General features: G+C 44.0%; 1 protein-coding gene across 1 annotated transcript in view; it reads right to left on the bottom strand.

Moving 5' to 3' along the window:
- The window catches only part of Slc25a13 (solute carrier family 25 member 13), a 176690-nt gene extending 163348 nt beyond the window's left edge, over positions 1 to 13342 (bottom strand). Inside the window, exon 1 of the mRNA XM_051177139.1 lies at positions 13159 to 13342. Coding sequence (XP_051033096.1) covers positions 13159 to 13173 — 15 coding nt within the window. The 5' untranslated portion in view covers positions 13174 to 13342. The remainder of the gene's footprint in view (positions 1 to 13158) is intronic.
- Positions 13343 to 14186: the final 844 nt, after the last annotated feature.

The raw sequence follows: 14186 nt of genomic DNA, 5'->3' as shown, positions 1-14186 counted from the left end.
CTCTAATAATAACTATCCTCAAGTCAATTCTTTGTTTGTTTGTTTGTTTTTGGATTTTCGAGACAGGGCTTCCCTGTATTGCTTTGGAGCCTGTCTTGGAACTAGCTGTGTAGACCAGGCTGGCCTAGAACTCACAGAGATCCGCCTGCCTCTGGCTCCCCAGTGCTGGGATTAAAGGTATGCGCCACCAATACCCAGCTCTCAAGTCAATTCTTAAATTACTAAAGGACTAACAACCCTAGAGGGAGCCCCTCTCAGGGAGTTTTTTCTTAGTAACACAGTAACACCCTGAGTGATGCTCCCCAAAATTTCCAGTAACAACAGCACTAGTCCTCAAGCCATCTGATGACCCAATATACTTGGAACTAGCTGCAATGTTGTTTGGACTTGTTGGCAATTGTTCTTGACAGTGCAGCTGAACTTTCATAATCAAAGGGAGTGTTTGTCCAGGCTTCACCTTTGGAAGAAGCCTTTCTGTGTTCACAAAGGACTCATCTACCTTCAGGCAGTCCAACTCCATCAAGGTCTGAGTAGCAACTTGTTAATTCCACTATTCAAGAATAAGACCACTATCACAGTTTAAAGCCAAATTTGAAACAAACTCTAATTAATTAAACACTGGCCAGGTGAATGGGCTATGGCCAGGTCCATATACAAGTTCCTGGGAAATGGTCCAGAATCAAGTTTTGCAAGGGCTTAAGAAGGAAAACCCCTAATTCACTGCACCAGGGGCAAGTACACATCCTGACATATCTGCAGCCCACATCCAGTCAGTGGCCAAGTGCACATCCTGAGATATTTTCTGCAGTGAACCTCCCACCCACATGTGATCAAGAACATCCCATGCAGACATCTTGTTTAAGGGAGCGAAAGTATGTGGCTTGTTATCTCCCATAAACAACAGCCTCCAACATTTCAGGAACTTGCAGATCAGAGGCATTTTTGTTTCATGAGTCTCTTAGGCATAGCAATTAAAATTTAAAATGTAGGGGCTGGAGAGATAGCTTATAGGTTAAGAGCACTGGCTGCTCTTCCAGAGGACACAGGTTCAATTCCCAGCACCCACATAGCAGCTCACAACTATCTGTAATTCTGGTTTCAAAGGATCTGACACCTTCATACCAATGCAAATAAAATAAAGTTAAATAAATTATTTTTTAAAAAAATAAAGCTGGTCAGTGGTGGTGCAAGCCTTTAATTCCAGCACTTGGGAGACAGATACAGGCGGATCTCTGTGAGTTCAAGTGTGTGTCCCTGGCTCTGTAGACCAGGCTGGCTTCCAACTCAGAGATCCACCTGCCTCTACCTTCCAAGTGCCCAAGTGCTGGGATTACAGGTGTGTGCCACCACCACCTGGCTTCCAAACAATTCTTTATTTTGTTAGGAGGTGGAGGGACTAGATAGATGTTTTAAGAAGCTCCCAACAAACCATAAATATACAGCCGAAAATCTTCCTCCACCGACCTTGCCATGGGTGTGTCAAAGTAATGAGTAAATCAATAATGTGTCAAAATGCCATGTGACGGGTACTCTGATGGACATCAGGATCTAGAGAAGGTCCCTGATCACAGGAGATTAAAACGCAGCAAGAAACAAAACAGCAAGGATTATGAGGACCAATGTCCTCAGAACCTCAACATTACCTCACTGGAGGCAGCTTGAGCATGATCATTTTCTGTCCTGCGCTGAACAATGTCTCCCTAAATTTTAATCCTAATCCCCACACCTCAGAATATGACCCACTGTAAACGAAAGGTCTGTAATGAGGTTATTAAATACAATAAAGATGTCCTCTTGCCTGGAAATTATGCATTTACCTCTCACTCTCTCTCATTCTCTCTTGCTCTCTCTCTCTCACACCCACTCTCTCTGCCCCCCAACAATACCCATGTTTAAATAGTCATTAAAACCTTTTAATAAACCCCAACAATAAGGGAAAAGGGGAGGGAGAGAGAGAGGGAAGAAGTGAAGGAACCAACCAGCCCCCTGCTTTAGCAGCCAAGCCAGACTGCAGGAGAAGCAATCAACAGTTGGACAATCAACACTTTCAGGTCACCCGAGCCTGAAAGTACACCAATCCCAAAACTGTTGCATACCCCTAGACACTCCCCTTATGCTGCCCAATAAGTTCCCTGCCTTGTGGTTCCCTTAGGTCCGTCTCCCACCACCCGCTTGGATAAAAGGATGAAGGGCCTGAGTTAATGCAATTAGCTCTTTAAACAACAATAAAAGACTCTGTTTTTGCATCGGAACAGGTCTCTTGGTGATTTGGGAGTTCAGAATCAAGGTGCAAGAGAAGGACTGGAGATCTGGATATAACCACAGATGACACCACACATAGAAGAAAACATCCCACTAAGTCAAAGATAGAAGCCACGGGCAAAATTAACCTTGCCTGAATCTTGACATCAGACTGTTAGCTCTCCAAAATTGTGAAAATTAATTCCAGCCATTTAAGCTGCCCAGTCTTCCACACATTGTTAAGGAAGCCCTAGCAAATGAATAAATACATTCCATTAAATACACAGTTGTTCCAAGTAAGGCAACTGTTTCTTTCATTCATTTTGTAACCAAGATCAGACACTGCATTTGGTTATATCTCTTTGGAAGTCTCCTTTCTTCAACCTTTTTAACTTATCAAACATTTTTAAGGTCAGGCCCACTCTCCATTAAATTCAGATTAAAGAATTTTGGCAAGAACTCGACAAAGAGCTTCTTGGATACTTCCCATCACACCACTTCGGTAGGTACAAATGCTAGTTTCCCCACTATTCTCGACCACATGGTTGAAATATGATTCCCCATGGTAAAGGTTTTTCACTGCTCTTGTAAGGAGAAAGTCATTTACTTATCAGGGAACACTTAAGAGAAGATGGAAGTTCTACAATATTCACCAAAGGGGTTTAGGATCTGTATATAATTCTTCCCAAATCAATTATTATTATTTGCAAATTACAGAATGATTCTTGCCTTGTTTTCTAATTCTAATATCTTCTTTTACATTTTCCAAGGTGATATCATTTGGTTAAAAAAAAATAAAAACAATACAATAACAAATCTGTACCTGTCTGTCTCCATTTGACTCCCTTGAGAACTAGAAGTCATCCATTATGGACTATTGAAATTTCTTTTTAATCCGATGTTACAATCTATTCTAATTAATCTGGTTAACAGGTTACAATAAATTTACCTTTTTAAATATTATTTCTAATTTTATTTTCTGTGCATTGGTATTTTGTCTATATTTATGTCTGTGTGAGGGTGTCAGATCACCTGGAACTGGAGTTACAGACAGTTGAGAGCCACCATGTGGGTGCTGGAATTGGACCTCTAGAAAAGCAACCAGTGCTCTTCAATGCTGAGCCATCTCTCCAGCTCCCCAAATTTAGGATTTGTAAGTGGACTATTCAGTGGCATCAGTATTTTCAAATGTTAGACTCCACCAGCACTATTTTACCATCCCAAACACAAACTCTACACGTATTAATACCTATCTTATTTGTAATATCCACTGTTTTTCTAAGAATGATAATTGATGGGGGATGTCCTTCTGTATATATGTTTCTCTTATTGCTTGATGAATAAAACACTGTTTGGCCAATAGCTAGTAGAGGCAGGAAGATAGGCAGGGCTAGGAGACTAGGAGAATGCTGGGGAGAAACGCATCTTGAGAGAGATGCTATGTAGCCACCAAAGGAGTAAGCCAAGACCACGTGGAAATATATAGATTAATACAAATGGGTTAATAATTAAGACAGAGCTAGCCAATAAGAAACCCTAGCCATTGGACAACAGCTTTAAAATTAATATAGCATCTGTGTACTTATTATACACACACACACACACACACGTGCATAAAATACAAGCAAATGCATAAGTCTGCATATTTAAAGGATGAAAACTAGTTTTAACGCTCAATGAAGAGCAACTGTCAATACTCAAAGTTAGTAACAGCCCATTAGCAAAAAAGCTGGTGAACCTGGGTAACATCTGAACCCACTCCTCAAACATAACCTCAAAAGGACCAAGAACTATGTTACTGCAGCTGAGCCCCAGTGCCTGATGGGAGCACCTAGTACCACCTGGTATGCTAGTCAAAATTAAAAGCATGACACTAATGCGACCAAGCTTTTAGAACAGTCACCTTCAGGAAAGGTCCAATACAAGAGACATAAAATGAATGCAGTCAGTAAATTAGAAAGTGTAGGAAAATGCAGGAAAAAAATAATAAACTTCCCCCATGAAATAAACATTAAAGGGAAAAAAAAAAGGAGGGATAACCTAAAGATTGACAAAACTTCAAGGACTACCAACCACAGGCCAAGAATATGGTGAGTAATCAAAACAAATCTACCACAAAAATACAATTCTGGCCAGTTGTAATGGCATGTACCCTTGATCCCAGCACTGGGGAGACAGAGGTCAGACTGGTCCAAATGAGTTCTAGGATAGCCAGGGCTACATAAAGGGACCCTTGCTAAAAATGAAGATAGATGGAAGGATGGGTGGGTGGGTGGGTGTGTGGGTGGATGGGTGGATGGGTGGATGGGTGGGTGGCCAGGACAGGCATATTGCTGGGTGACAAAGTACCCAGTTATAATCTATACAAGGCTCTAGGTTCCATCACCTCAAAAATATAGCCAATTCTAAGGAAGATGTAGCTTTCCAAAACGCTTAAATTTTATATTATAGGCAACAGTAGCCACAGAGCATCAAGATACATTAAGGGAGCAATATTACACAAGAGTCATGCATGCATATAGGCTCTAGAGTCAGGCTGCCCGTGTTCAAACCATCACTCAGCATTTACAAGCAGTGTGGCCCAAGAGGATACTTAATCTCTCTGTAACTCATAGAACTTACCTATTCTGTACCAGAGGAGTTTTCCCATCTGAATAATAGAGATAATAATAGCACAGCCTATGCCTATTGTGGAGATTCAATAAGCACTTGAAATATAGCGCCTGTTGAAGTTGTTCTGATGATATAACATAGACACCATAATCTACACAACCTTTCTAGGCCTTAACTTTCTGACCTGTCAAATGGCATTAGCAGCGCCTCCCCTGCTTTTTCAAAGATGAATAGAAACGTCAAATAATGGGGCTTGGGTCTTTGGTTACACTACCCCAACAAGCCAAGTGCTACCTCCCAACCCCACCGCCCACCCTCAAAAACAAAAAAAAAAAAAAAAAAAAAAACAGCACTTAGAACAGGGCTGGCAAACAGTTGGTGTCAGCCATACATCTGAATGCAGTTTTTAAAACTGCTAACACAATGCTGCTACCATCACAGGAACAGGAGCCGATCTCTGAGGGTTACTTTGGGGGAGAATGGAAAGGCAGAAGCTAAAGGCAGGAAGACCAGTGTGGAAGCTGAGGTGACTGTGTAACTAAGGAGTAATAAGGACTTGGATTTAATGAAGGTGACAGGACACTGACCCTCCATATTCCACACAAGCAAATGCCTGTAGATAGCCTCTCCTGGCTGCCCAGAGCAAACAAGCTACAGGCAGAAACTAAAAAACACCAAGATACACTCAGTGCTAGGTGAGCAAAGTTTGAAAGATCACCGAGATGCCCAAGCTGAGTTTTACAGAGAACATCTGAAAGTACATGCTGGAGCCCAGAAGGGACACCCTTCAAAAGACACGTATGGGTCCTGAAGGAAGAAGAGGTGGTGCCAACCTCCCACAGAATTCGGGCTGAGGAGAAGCCTGCAAAGGACAATTAGGGAGAATGAGCGGGAGGAGATCAAGCCTGAGCGTATACAACAAATGCTGATGGCAAGACGCCCACAAAAATTGGTAAGATGCAGGTCACATGAGGATAGCAAGCAGTGAGAATAGGATTAGGTCTGAAAGCACTGGAAAGAAAGTCAAAAATCAACAGACAAGGGAAAGTAGAGCCCTTATACTGCCCCCTTAAATAATCACTAGGAGATGTGCTACAAAATAATAACCCAGCCAAGAGATACTCAAAGCAAAGACCCTAAAATTTATACAGGGTTTTGACACTATGTATTCAATTCTGGAAAAGGTTGGAGTAACTTACAATGACTCCAAAGTGTGTTGCATCCTTATATCAAGGAAAGGCCTTTAATTAGGTGGTAATGAGTGTTGGAGAAGCACACCATCCAAACTTCCGTATGCACAGGATTTCCTGGGGATCGGAATAAAATGCAGATGCTGATGCAATAAGCCTGGGGCCTAGCTAGCTCCATGAGCTTCACAGCTAACAAGCACCCAAGGAAAGCATCTAAGGAAACCTGTCTGACTGCTCTACAGACAGACAAGAATTTTAGCAGCAAGGTTCCCAAGAGGGCCATGTGGACAATGACGACACTAAAGCAGCCATGTTTCAGCCACCAAGGTGATGTTTAGTGTAATCACAGTTTCAGTAAAGCTTCTGTGTGGTTCAGGGACCTTGTCCCTTTGTTTGCAGTTGGGTCCCACAGACTCCAACAGACATCTCTTGATATTCCTTCTGAATGTCATGGTTTCCTAAAATGCTTTCACAATGTTGCATGTCGCGGAACCAACACAGTCATGAATGTTCCCCTACTTTGCATAGGGTGATAGGGAGCACCCAGAGAGATCACTGTCCAAACTGCAGAAGCAGAAGTGGGCTAGAAACCAGGTTCTCCCACTTTCTAGTCACTGACTAGAGATTGTGGGAGAAGGGCTCTGGTAGCCTTTTCCTCCATCGGAGACTAAAGCTGAACTCAGTGACTAGCCAGGCCTCTGCAGCCCTACTCAAATGATGACCATTCCTCAGAACTGACATTCCAAACCACATCAAGTGTAATTCTGAAAACCCCAGAACATGCACCCAGAACTACACGCATCTATTCAAATTAGATCTCTCTACAACTTCCTTACCAACGGTACTACATACCTCATATACAAGAGCTATCTTATCACAAACAGTAGGATATCAGGAAATATCTGACTCTCCCATCAATACTGCCCAAGGATAGCTCGTGCAAACTGTAGCCACAGGTGGAAATCGAGAGAAAGAGACCAGCCTAACAGTCATCAGGCAGAGCAGTTTACTGGATCTGAATTGCAAAGAAATCTCAATACTGTCAACTGAACTGCATAGTCAACACTTCAAATCAAAAAGAAACATCTAGGTTCTTCACTCACACAACTATAAAGAAGTTTTCCAAAGAAAGGGAGACTGTACATGGTAATAGACATTTCACACCATGCTCCACACACGCCTTGAAGAACCATTGATTCGGTAGAATTCTGTGGCTAAAGCGAGCATTTAAATGAGTTGCCTGGACCCTCAAAAGAGTCTGGGTAGACAAGTCCTAAGGGCAGGTTTGGTCTGCTATGACTAAGTATTTGACTTGGGGACTGTGTCACTTCAACAGGCCAGTCTTCCTCCTCACACAAAACCAACCCACAGCTCCTGAGGGCCACCCTAAAACCAGGCACACATGAAACAGGGATGCTTAAGATCGAGAAAGCTGAAGATGAATGATGCTGGGATGCTTAAGGCCAAGAAAGCTAAAGATGCACGAAACAGGGATGCTTAAGATGCAGCAAACAGCAAGCAGGCAGTGCAGGAACAAACAGTTCAGCAGGCCTAATCCTCATAGATTGTGGAAGATAAAGGAATGGTTCAATATGGACACCAGAGTAGAAGCTGGTCACAGGGCAAAAGGCCCAAGAGTTGGCCCTGAACAAGAAAGTCATGCTCCTCTGACATCTTCTAAAAGAACTCAATGTCCAAAGAGAAGAAGTGTGGCCTGGTTTGCTTACACTACACATTGTCCTCCTCACCTACCTTCAAGTCCTCTGTCAGTGGACCAATGCCTGTAAAGCTGCGGGCCCTAAGTTAGGGAGCAGTAGACTCCCCCATGTGCCAGACCAGGAGCCAGGAAGGGGCTAGAAGACCCTGTCTGCCCTGCTCTGACCACAGAAAACCACTGACACATTACAATAATCGTAAGGAGCTTCCAGGTGGTTTGAGGTGCTAAAATCTAAATTCCCAGGAAATTATAAAACTATTATGACCTTGACACCTAAGCACCAAGGAAAATACGAGCAAGACTGAAGTTTTTGAAAAGGAGAATGAAGTGACCACTACCTCAACCCTCCTTTGAGTTAGAACACCATTCCCCTCCCCCTAACTTGGCCTATAAATCTGATTGCTCTCCTGCCTTGTCCACGAAGCCAGCAGTGAATCATGGGGCAAATTACTTGGCTAGTGGCTACAACCACAGCAGATCAACTCAGTCCTGAAATGGGGACTGCATCAACACCTCATAGAGCTCTCTAGATGATTCCTAAGCCTGGGAAGCACTGCCCAATAGTTGAAAAAGCAAAGGAGTTTAAAGGCACTTCAATCAACTGCGAATTTTCCTGGGACTTCATATCTTCCACTGGTAGAAGGCAGGGTTGAGACCGGGAACAATAAAGATCTTAAGCTGCATTAAGTCCCAAGGCCCATTCCTAACAATTCCAGAAACTCTCTCTTAAAATCTGTCCCCGCATCATTGTAAACATGGTTCACTTCATGGTGACTAATGCTTGTCATCATAGCCTTTGGGAGGGAGAAGGAGATCACTTCAAGGTCATCCACATCTGCATAGAGCTCAAGGTCAACCTCAGCTGCCTGAGACTGAGACCGGGTTTCAAACAAATCCCTCTTTCCTACCTAGTGCAAACATTGGTCTACTTTACTGCTGCAAAGACAGGATAGCAATTCTCAGAGTGACAAGCAGGGCTAAAATCCAAGCTGGATTGCTGACTTGCTGAAAAAGTGGAGAATTACCAAACCTAAGATTTTTTTTCCCCCAATCATAAAATGAAGACAAAAAACACAATTGTTTGTTGTGACAATTAAGTTACTACTTGTAAAGTACTTGGGAAGGAGGTAGGCAGCCAGCACTCAGGAAGCACTAGGTAAATTAAAAGGCTGATTTCTAGGAAGGAGCCTACCTTCTCCTAAGTCACCACTCAAATCTCCCCCATAGGCTTGATTTGCCACACTCTCTGCCACCTTAGTCAGTAAGCAGACAGGGTAAGCTACTGCATGGCAGGACTGGAATGAAGATTTAGAACTTCCTAGTTAGTAGGTCTTAGGTCTCCCACATCACATTTTAGGATTTCTGAGTCTTCATCTGTAGCAGAGATGATTGTACTAATATCTAACTCAGAAGACAAATCCATTAACTGGATTAAAACTGAAAAGCATTTAGAACGGAATTTGGTATCTAAGTGACCATCCCTTTGTGTTAGCTGCTATTATTATTATTATTATTATTATTATTATTATTATTATTATTATTTACTTATTTATTTCCTGGATATAGCATGGGTTCTCATTACCCAGCTCCTGATATACTGTTGACTGTGGGGTGAATCTTTCCTATGGCCTATTTATTCATTCTGAGTTACAGCCACACTTCTGAAAAGTCTCGCTTCAGATCAGTAGAAACTCCTTCCCTGGGGTCACTCTTTAGTAAGAGTTTAGTTTAGTTTGGGTTTTTGTTTTGTTTTGTTTTGAAGTTCAGTTTATTTGCAACACTGGAAAGATCAGGGTGCACAATTCCAAATTAACCAATGATCACAGCAACAACACACCCAAAAATGGGGGTGGGGGGAGATCAAAAGCAACCATTAGTTTTTGTTGCTATTGTCGCTTGTTTGTTTGTTTGTTTAACTGATGCTTTCATTTGATCACTGAGTTCCTTTCCTTTAGTTCTGGGCTGATTTCAGACAAGCAATATACCCAGTGCCTGAGTTTACACAAGAACATCTCTTACCACTTTAGGCTTAAGTAAGCATTCTCTAACTTTTCAGTTTCAAGTAATTTAATTCCATCATCCTTAATGCATAAACTTAGCCAGTGCTAAAGAGGCTTGAGATAATCTCAAAAACACTGACAGTTCCAGATCATTTCTTTCTTTTTCTTTTTATTATTATTTATTTTTTCTTATTTTAGATATCGATCCCAGTCCCCTCTCCCTCCCATCCTCCCATGCCTCCTTTTTTTCCCTTTTTTCACTTTTTCTTCGAGACAGGGTTTCTCTCTGTAACAGCCCTTGCTGTCCCGGAACCCACCAGGCTGACTTCCAACAACTCAGAGATCAGCCTGTCTCTGCCTCCAAGTGCTGGGATTAAAGGCTTGGGCCACCACTTCTCTCATTCCAGATCATTGCCTCATGAAAAAACAAGTAACTTTTTGACTGGTGAGTAGGGAGTTGATGGGAAAAGTCAAAATAAAAGGATACAAAGGAAATGAATGACTGTGTTTGAGTAACTACAAAGACCCAGCCAACTAAAATCAGATTAGGATAGTTCTGGCTATCCAGTCAATCTACCTAAACGTTCCAGTGGTTCACTATAGCAAACTCATCAAGCATAGAATTCTCTAACAACTGTTGCGTTCCCAAGCGCACAGGCCAGTTTTGTAGTACTCCACTGCGGTGGACTTTTCTCCTTCATATGCTCCCCAGTTCTTTACAGGCATATCAGCTGCCTACATGGCTTATTACACTCCAAGGAAAAAGCAACTAGCACCGCCTTTACCTCAGGATTACCCAGAACTAACTAAAAGCTGGGAGAAACAACCAGTAAGCAGGATGCCCAAATGCAACTCAATGGGAAACATTCATTGCTGGACTCAGCTGGACTCACAGCAGCTTCATCTGAGACCTCTCAAGACTACATTGACTATAATGTCCTTGATCCACAGTGAGAGATATCCAAGAAATGGGTTTATGGAATCCACAGATGTGTATTTATGGTCCTCAGTGGTTTTTGGAAGCAGCTCATATACATCATAACCAAGGACATGGAGCCTGGTATGGTCTTGAATGTCCTTAATCGCTGCACTTGCAAGCAGATCTCCATTAATTGAAGGCCACCATAGTATACATAGCAAACTCTATACCAGCCAGATCTACATAGTAAGACTCAGTAAAAAGAGAAAATTGCCCAAAGTGAATTCTTTCCAAAACTAGAAGATGCAGTTTCCTGTAGTAAGGACACACTTGCATTTCCATTACCCTAAATTCATCTTACTTCCTGTCTCTGTCTCTGTCTGTCTGTCTCTCTTTATCTCTCTTCCAAGACAGGGTTTCTCTGTTTAACAGCCCTGGCTGTAACTCTCTTTGTTGACCAAGCCGACCTCTACCCTGCAAGAGCTGGGACTAAAGATGTGAGCCACCATGCCCAGCTTTACCTAACTTTCTCATCCACTCAGTGTTGGTTTTCTTATGTCCTATTAAACTGTAATTGTATGTCTCTGTCAGCCATCAGAAATGAAAAGAGGTAACTTTCGGTGAATAAGTAACAAAGAACACAGGTTTTCAAACAGTAAAGGTGAAAGCAAATTTTCATTTTCCCTGTCTCTCATGATATGCATAAAAACCAATTGTCATATCTTTTTTTTCTTTTTTTAGACCAGGCTAGCCTCAAACTCAGATCAGCCTCTGCCTTCAAGTGCTCAGATTAAAGGTGTGCACCACCACACGGCCTGGCTTCAACTGTCATTTTCCTATTAATGACTTAGGAAGGTGGTGGTGCATGCCTTTAATCCCACACTGGGGAGGCAGAGGCAGGTGGATCTTTGAGAGTTCAAGACCAGTCTAGACTACAAGAGCTAGTTCAGGACAGTCTCCAAAGCAATACAGAGAAACCCTGCCTCAAAAAACCAAAAAAACAAACAAACAAACAAAAGAAAAATACAACTAAAAAGTGGACCTGCTTCATTACTTAAGTTATTTCATATTTGCCAAGTCTTACATTCCATTTCTAGGCATATAACTCAATTTGGTGCCCACCATTACTTTATCTCCAAATAAAGTAACATTACTTAATTCCTCGGCGGGTATTTACTCCAGAGACTCATACCAATTGTATTCTGATATCATAAAAAAGTTAATGCAAGGAAAAGGGTTATTGTCTTGAAAGAGCTAGTATCTTCCAAAATAAATCACACACCCTTGTGCTCATTCAGAAACATGGAGGAATACCCACACCCGTTGCACACTGAGGGTTACACTCCCAGTAGTTACAGAAAGGCCACTTAAGGCACCCAGGCTAGAAACAAGGAGCCTGAGGATTTGGGGAGCTTGGAGAGACTCTAGTCACAGAACAGCATTTAAATATATTTGTCTGCTTACAATTTCCATTGCAAATGTGATTAGTTTGCTTGAATAAATAAGAATATGATGTGTTGGCCATGTTTTCCTCTTGAGGGTTATCACAGAGTTTTGATTAAGGACAAATGTTTGAAATGTTGGGTATATTTAAGTTCACTGCACTTAAAATGATCTAAGAAGTTGTATAGGCTTGATTAAAGGGCTGCCTTCGTGAACTTAAAATTAAAAGCAATAAATTCCAATGATTCAAGTGATTGGGACTGAATATGGTATTCTGCCAGAAAAGTTGAAATACAGTCCAGAGAGGCTGAAATGGTGTGCAGGTTTGAAGAACCGGTGAAAGAGGAAAGGTCAATTTGTCGGAGTTGCCTTCTCCCTGGGTTCGTGAACGATTCACATTACACAGAATTCCTTTTAAGTAGAACTTCACAGGAGTGACAAGCTCCCAGGACAATCTGTTTTGTCATTTCCAAGAAGAAGCCTCTCCAGGCTGGCTTCTAAGTGTTGTCAGATGGAGAGGGAGGGGAAAGGATGGGAGCTGGGGGAGGGGAAGGGTCGGGGGCTAGCTCCGTTCACGCGCAGGCCAAGTCTCCCGAGCACTTTGCAAAACGGAAGTCAAGGTGACTTCCCTAACCGCGGGAGGGCGGATCCCTTGAAACGTAACAGGATCAGGCTTCAGCCCCAGCCGGGGCCCCTAGGAGAAACCCAGGCCAACAACAGCCCGGTCAGAATCGGAACCCCGAGGTGGCAGAAGGGCCTGCGTGACCCTGGGCTCGCTCCTGTCCCAGGCCACCTGGCCCCATCCGCGTACTCCTCCTTGCTGGCCCGGGCTCGGTCCCGCGGGACACTGCTCCTGACTGGGCCAAGTGGGAGTGTCCGGCTGGCAAAGTTTCTGCAGCACTGCCGGGCCGCGGGAGGCATGCGGCCACAAGTGCGGTCCCCTGTGCCCTCCCTCCGCGGCAAGATGGAGCCCCGCATCCAACCCCCCGACTGCACCCCGCTAGGCGCCAGATCGACCCTGCCCGCCGCGCTTACCTTGGCGGCCGCCATGCTTCAGCCGGGGTGCAGGCGGCTTCGGGACCCGCTCTCTGGCTGCCTTGCACTGGGGACCCCGGCGACTCACTTCCCGTCCGAGCTGAGGTGGGGGCGGCGATTCGGCCCTGGCGGCGTGCGCTCCCGGCCTGCCTCCCCACGCCCTCCCGGCGTGGGTCATGCGGGTGCCGCCCGCCCATTGGCTGGGCCGGGCCAGAGCCTCCGGGGCCCGCGTGATCTGAAGGCCTCTGCCCTGTAGCCAGGGAGGGCCCTAATCTGGGAGTTGCGGCGGGACTGGAACACGTGACTCTAGCCATGCTGTCCAACTTTAGCAGCCACCTTGGTGGGTACCCAAAAGTCAGGGGAAAATGCAAGACACACTCCCGAAGACAGGTGAACTGGAGAAGGGAAGCTTCTGCTTGGGCTGGGATCAAGGACTAGTCCTGGGCCCATGAAAGAGCCAAGTAAGGGTGGTTGGCACACAACACCTGTAAATTGACACACATATTCTTTCACATATACACCTACTGGGGCAGGTACTTTCCAGGTTCACCTTGGTTTTTTCTTCCAGGAGGACCCACCCCATTGCACTGCCATCGCAAATCCCCAAAGCAGAAGAGAAGATTAACAGCTGGCCAGCCTACTTTGAAGCTCTAGCTTGAAAAGCTCTTGAATGTAGTTCAAGAATACACTTTGTAGAGCTATTTTGCATCAACTCTATATTAGGACAAAAGAGGTTACAGACCCTAAGGAGCCTAAGGGCTAGTGAGATGCCTAGCATGTGTTAGCTTTCAAGTAACCTACTAAGGCGATAGCTCGCTCCCAGGACACCCTAAGAACAATGAAAACTGGACAGCCTCTCAGAGATGACTCCTGAGGTAAGTGTATCAGTCCAGTGGGTAGATAACAAGAGATGGCCCAATCACACAGAATGGGAGGAGACAGGAGGCCCAGAATCGCTGGGGAACCCAAGGGTTTGGTCAGAGAAGGCAACCTAAACCGGGGACTGCTGGAGAAAGAATCTGCATGAC

This window comes from Phodopus roborovskii, unplaced genomic scaffold (assembly GCF_943737965.1).
Source record: "Phodopus roborovskii unplaced genomic scaffold, PHOROB, whole genome shotgun sequence".
NCBI classification, from domain to species: domain Eukaryota; kingdom Metazoa; phylum Chordata; class Mammalia; order Rodentia; family Cricetidae; genus Phodopus; species Phodopus roborovskii.
The sequence above is the reverse complement of the archived record's forward strand: the minus strand, read 5'-3'. Positions and strand labels throughout refer to the sequence as shown.